The 6,982-nt window shown below is 36.4% G+C and overlaps 1 protein-coding gene across 1 annotated transcript in view; it reads left to right on the top strand.

Moving 5' to 3' along the window:
- Positions 1-6,982, top strand: part of LOC105266497 (sodium leak channel non-selective protein na) — a 19,415-nt gene that overhangs the window by 10,084 nt on the left and 2,349 nt on the right. The window contains 6 exon segments of the mRNA XM_011304689.1: positions 114-743; positions 1,516-2,152; positions 2,725-2,861; positions 2,943-3,079; positions 4,431-4,587; positions 5,300-5,603. Of these exon segments, the coding sequence (XP_011302991.1) occupies positions 114-743; positions 1,516-2,152; positions 2,725-2,861; positions 2,943-3,079; positions 4,431-4,587; positions 5,300-5,603 (2,002 nt within the window).

The raw sequence follows: 6,982 nt of genomic DNA, 5'->3' as shown, positions 1-6,982 counted from the left end.
TTACTTTCTGCACTTCCATTAAATGATGATTCATCTGTTCGTTTATAGTTTATGATAATAAATTTCAATGGATCAATCAATTGACAATATATATAAATTTGTAAATATTTCAGGTATCAATTCTTCTAATTTTACTAATTTTCGTCTTCGCAAGTTACGGAGTACAGCTCTACGGTGGCAGACTTGCCCGCTGTAACGATCCGACGATAAGATCACGTGAGGATTGTGTCGGTGTCTTCATGAGACGAGTTTTTGTAACGAAAATGAAGTTAAAACCTGGTCAGAATGAGAGCTATCCGTCCATCCTAGTGCCGCGAGTCTGGGCCAACCCAAAACGCTTCAATTTTGACAACATTGGAGATGCAATGCTGACATTATTCGAGGTTTTGTCGTTCAAGGGTTGGCTGGACGTCAGGGATGTGCTCAGTAAATCTTTGGGACCTGTCCATGCTGTTTATATTCATATCTACATTTTTCTCGGATGTATGATTGGACTTACACTCTTTGTCGGTGTTGTCATTGCCAATTACTCAGAGAATAGGGGAACTGCTCTGCTCACTGTTGATCAGAGACGTTGGTGTGACTTGAAGAAGAGATTGAAAATTGCTCAGCCACTGCATCTGCCGCCCAGACCCGATGGCAAGAAATTTCGCGCTTCTATTTATGATATCACACAGAATATATCCTTCAAGAGGTTCATTGCACTGATGGTTGTCTGTAATAGTGCATTGTTGGTGGTGTCGGTGAGTTATCAATGATAAATCCATCATTCAATATTCAATTGTAACATTTCTCACCAACGAAAGTCTCAAGTTTTGCGGGCTGAGGACATATTTGCAAAATTCGACACATTTATTTGTTTGCATGGAAATCGTCAGAATTGCCATTGATTTTGAAGATCGAGGGATATTCGGCTGGATTTTAATCAAGCGCAGATTCGTATTTGAACTAACCATTTTTATTGAAACATTGAATTGATTAGAAATAAATGAGTCGCCTGCCTTGAATATTGTGCTGTAATTAGCCGAAATGTAGGCCCGAAAAATAATCATGTCAATGCACTTCCGTCACTAGTAAGAATATTTTTCTATTTATGCACCTTACCTTTTTTAATATCAATTAAAAATAGTGGAAATATTACGGATTTCTATTAACAATTACAACTATCGTAACTATTTTAATAAATAAAAATCATCAAGCAGATTTGAAAATTTTCCTAAAACATGAGATATTTTCACTTTTTTTTTAATATTATGATTTCATAATTTGATTTTTAAAAATAATAATTAAAAAACGTATCAAAGGCAATTTTGTCGATACATTACGACAAGTCGAAGAGTTTCACTGTCTGAGGAGAATAAAAAGACTGAGGCCAGACGTTGCAACAGAATTTTCTTTACCAACAATGGTCCGGCAACAAATAAATTGAATTTTTCTAAAAATTGGAATTTCGATGAAGCTCTAGTAGGATTTTTAGTGATGAACGCCTGTACCAGTAATTGCCTGTAATTTCAGTGGGTTAGTGGGGCAGCGTATCCAGAATACCTAGCGACATTCTCCATGATAATGGTCCTAATATTCGTCGTCGAAGTAATAATGAAAAATATCGCATTCACTCCACGCGGATACTGGCAATCCCGACGAAATCGTTACGATCTACTCGTGACAGTCGTCGGAGTGACGTGGATAATAATGCACTGCACGATGAAAAACGAATTGTCCTATTCGATCGGCTACATGTCAGTGATTCTGAGATTTTTCACTATAACCGGAAAGCACACGACGTTGAAGATGCTGATGTTGACAGTGGGTGTATCCGTCTGCAAGAGTTTCTTCATTATCTTCGGCATGTTTCTTCTCGTGTTTTTTTATGCTCTTGCTGGAACGATAATTTTTGGAACTGTCAAGTACGGAGAGGGAATCGGGAGAAGAGCGAATTTTGAATCACCGGTGACAGGGGTTGCGATGCTCTTCAGAATCGTCACCGGCGAGGATTGGAATAAAATCATGCACGACTGTATGATAGAGCCACCTTACTGCACACCAGCTGCCAATTATTGGGAGACTGATTGTGGAAATTTTCACGCCTCTCTCTTCTACTTCTGCACATTTTACGTTATCATCACGTATATTGTGTTGAATCTACTTGTGGGTATGGAAAATATATTAATATAATATATTAAATATATTAGCTATTCGCATGTGTCTTTCGTTTTTTATTTTTTATTTATGTCACCACGACTTCTCGCTCATTTCATTAAAAACACACTATCGTGTTAGCACACTAGTATTTTTTACCATTACTCATGCCATCATTAGATTTTTAATACAAACTTTGTGTAAAATTTACGATAAATTTCTAGTTCAGGTCCACCAAACCATTCTGGATGTTTTATTTTAAGAAATTTAAACGCGAATAATCTCAAATAATAACTTCTTTGCTCCTTGTTCCGCAAAGGAGCCTGTTACACACAGAAAACACCAACACTACTTTACACTATCTCATGCACCTTCTATGCGTGACAATGCAAAATTTTAACAATGTAGTAAAAGTTGTCAGACTCAATCTAAAAAAAAATTCAACAGATTGTTTTTCAAACATTTAGACGGTAGAAAAAAACAGCAGGTAGCACATATGCAATTGTGTATGGTAAATTTGTTTGAAAATTGTGAAAATAAGATATTAATCCTATAACTCTGGATTTTTCCATCTGTCTGCTCTAGCTATTATCATGGAGAACTTTTCTCTCTTCTATTCCAATGAGGAGGATGCACTCTTATCATACGCTGACATTCGAAACTTCCAGAATACGTGGAACGTCGTGGACATCCATCAGCGAGGTGTGATACCGGTCAGAAGGGTATTTATCAATGATTTTCATGGAACTATTCCTTTAAAAAAAATCTTCGATGACGCGTAATGATACGATAGTGCGTTTCAGGTGAAATTTATATTACGATTGCTGAAGGGTAGACTGGAAACCGATCCCCAGAAAGATAGACTGTTATTCAAATACATGTGCTACGAGCTCGAGAGACTGCACAATGGGGAGGATGTCACTTTTCATGACGTCATCAAGTGAGTTATTTGTTTTTCAACGAAACTACGTAATCCTAAGTACTCAAGTGAATAATCTACTCATTAACCATTGATGTATACGAGATCGAACGCGCGCTCCGCGCGCCGTTTGATTCCGTGGTGTTGATGATGACGTAGCCAATTGACCAATGAGAAATAGGGTTACGAGTGAAAAGTCTTACGCATGAAGTTAGCCAATCTTACTCTCGCCCAACTTAATTTTGGTGTATCACCTTTTATAGATAGGAACTACTCGGTGATATGGCAATATGACGACTCTCCCTTTAATTAATTTTCTTAACTCTAAAAATTCCTAGTTCCAACTCAATTATATCCTTCTTCCCAAACCACTCTCGGAATGACGGTCAGAACCGTAGAACTAACTTTAGACGAGTGGACCGAAATTTTTTTCAGTATCGCCACGGAAACACTGATCGAAATCACTGAGAATTGCTTGGAAATTACATCAGATTTAGTGTTAACTAGGGCTACGAAGTGGACGGATTGATGCAGGCCCCAAAGAAGAGCCTAAACATCCACCTTAATACGTCACAGAGCAATAGATGGAAGATTAAGATCTATTTATCCTCCGCCCAACCTTCCTCCGGCATATTTCTTAAATTTATTTAATTTAGCTGATAATAGAAATTATCAATTCATTGAAAACGACTTGAGGTTGTTGTATCGTAAATAGAAAAACCTAGAATATATATCGTAGGAGGGAATACAGAAAAAAAATCAAATCGATTGGCCATTTGGTTTACGCGATATAATTATCGAAAATCCATAAATTTATATAAATGAAAATAAATAATATGGAAAATATATAGTTATGCTTTACCTATCCATACACAATTCCATCAATCAAGTGCGACTAGATACCGTGAAAAGATTGTGTTCTAAACTGGTCCGTTTTACAGCGGATAAACTTTTTGCAGAAACTATCGCGATACAACAACCTAAGCCACGATGGTCTTTAAACCTATAAATATAAGTGGGAAGGCTCGTTGAACTCAAATGAAGGTACAATGAAAGCCTCGTTCCGGAAGTACAGTTCCACTGAAATTCATATTTATTTTTACTCCTTAAATTCATGCCAATAACTTCGAGATAATTACAATAAATGGGAAGAAATTTATTGAAATTATTTCGATACATATGCAGTCACGCTAAGCACTTTTTTCCGAATTTTTTTTTTTGAAATCATCTTTCAGAAATTGTAGAATGATCATCGAAATCATGTACGACATTGGAAGCGGAATATCCTATGATTACGTACAAATATACTTGATTGAATCTTTTTTTGTGCCGCATTAAAATTTTCGTTAAAAAACCAATATTTTGATTTCAGTATGTTATCATACCGCTCGGTAGAAATCCGAAAAGCACTACAACTTGAGGAGTTATTGGCTCGTGAGGAGTTCGAGTACATAATCGAAGAGGAAGTGGCGAAGCAGACGATTCGAACGTGGCTGGAAGGGTGTCTCAAGAAAATTCGAGCAACTGGAGTAAATATAGTTATCCTATTATTCATTCATGCACACTGAAAAAACAACAATTGTTGCCAAAGATTTATTCATTTGAGAGAACTGTATATTTTAATAATCTTCTTAAAAATCTTCTTCCTCCAGGTGACCGCGACTAATAATGTTGAGACCGAACACGCGCTTCGCGTGCGTCATTTAATTCCGTTGTGTTGATTATGATATGATTATATTATGATATAGCCAATAGTGGAAGGAGAAGTTGTGTGGTGTATAGATACTTGATAGCTATCGCTGGTCTTTCGCGTATGAAACGTGTACTTGGCCGATACGCTACCGCGTATCTCGATTAACCAATACGAAAGGAATTTTATTCGGAATGGCCAATGAGAAATAGGGTTACGCGTGAAAAGTATTACGCATGAAGTTAGCCGAAATCTTACTCTCGACACCTTAATTTTGGCGTATCAACCTTTTATAGATATGAATAATGGCAGTCATATTGCTGTAGTAGATTATGCTCGTTGAGGCCTTGAATATGTTCGACCAATAATTGTCAATATTGAAGAATTCCGTCAATTAATTCTCCTCAAAAATTTAATTGTTGAAATCCTCTGTTACTACTTAATTACTCAATTAGAGAAATGAGGTTTTGACATAAGTGGCACAAAAAATTGTTATCCTAAGTGCATTGATTTGGGCCTCGATTATTACGGAATCATTGAATTAATTTCAGAAACAACAGAATAATCTCATTGCGGGTCTCAGAGCCACCAATGACCTGGCAGTAACTCCTCAGGATCATCCGGAGGAGAAGAGCAAAGAGAACAGCGTAGATCGGGAGGAAGAATCAGGAGCTAAAGAGACCGATGGCTCGAGGAATCGAGGAGGGAAGAGACCAGTTGTATTACCCAGATCAGATAGCATTGGTAGCAGTTCAGGGAGAAAGTATCTAGCACCGACATTATCAGATCCTGCCTCCGTCCGCAGTGAGAAGGAGAAACTCGCTGCCACTAAAAAACGTAGTAGCCGGCCAGCACGTATGTATTCTAGAATTTTAACAAAATATTCGAGAACACACTATTGTTTTTGCCAGATATTCAGTGTAATTCATGAGAAACGTAAAGGCTTCCTATAAGATACCTTAGAGACAATAGAAAAGTTGATGGCAGAAGCTTTGAGAAATTAAAATTAGATCCGCTCCAAAGGGATGCCTCTCTCATTGTGGCTAAATTTAATGAAATTTTCATTCCTTAATATTAATTTTTTCGAGTAATTAGCATTCACAACCCCTCCAAAGGTAATCTTGTCATCGCTGATCTTCTCAGTTTTCAGGTTTTGTTTACAAACTTTTGATAAATGCTTGATAAAATTGACGCCAAAAAATAAGCCACATTGACGATTTCATATTATTCAATGACGCACGAACTTTCATCACCCTGGATGACTTTTCCTACGTTCTCAGTAAGCTGTTGCAAAAAATTCTCAAAACTTTATCAATAATTTTCAAAACTAGACGCACCACTATCAAAATTTGTGAGTCATTGAGCAATAAAAAAAAATAAAACCAAGAACCACGATTTCCTGTGGTGAAGATTTGTTTTTCGGTACCACAAATTCACTGATTTTTTTTTTTTAAATAAATAATCGGGTCCAAGTCGGAAGAAGCGAGATTTTTTACTTTTTCATGATGAAATCTCATGGAACGTGATATACAAAAAATATATAGCCTTGGTAATTAAATCGGTGATAAAGAAACGAAAATTAAAAAAAAATCTAAATCGCTTAATATTTACACGAGTCACGCTCTTAAAAGCTGAAAAAAATGAAAGAAATCGTAGTAGATTCCTGGTATCGTCAAAAAACCTTGAAAAAAATTGAATAGTCATCTAATGACGTGTACAATATGTAAAAAAATCGGCGATACAATTGAAGAAGGTAAAGTTTTGAACCTCGTTGAGTTCACTCACAATACCTATATGCACTTTATCAGTTCTCTTCATCGATATCAATTAAACCCAAATTTTTAAAAACCACTATGAGATATTGATATTTTTTCAAAAAATCGTCCATCAACCATTTCTTAAAAAGTTGGCATTGAAAGACATTTAGCCATGACTTCTTCTTCTCCCTTATTAGCCAGACACTCTAGCGACTTGATAAGATTTTATCTGTAGTCTCCTGATTGTATCGCATTATCATGGAAAAGATACCATCCGTCGTAGAATGACATATTTTTTTGAGACTTTGTGTTCCCACTTGTTTTCGACGTAATGGAATAATTAGTACAAATAACAATTTAATGACCGCACACTGGCTTTACTCGGAGTGATCAAGTACGGAAATGGTGATAAAATGATAAAATCCGGTCACTAATTTGTTAGAAAACTCGAAAACCCAGTAATTTCACTTAAAAGGG

The sequence above is a fragment of the Fopius arisanus genome, unplaced genomic scaffold (genome assembly GCF_000806365.1).
Source record: "Fopius arisanus strain USDA-PBARC FA_bdor unplaced genomic scaffold, ASM80636v1 scaffold00038, whole genome shotgun sequence".
Lineage (NCBI taxonomy): Eukaryota > Metazoa > Arthropoda > Insecta > Hymenoptera > Braconidae > Fopius > Fopius arisanus.
The sequence above is the reverse complement of the archived record's forward strand: the minus strand, read 5'-3'. Positions and strand labels throughout refer to the sequence as shown.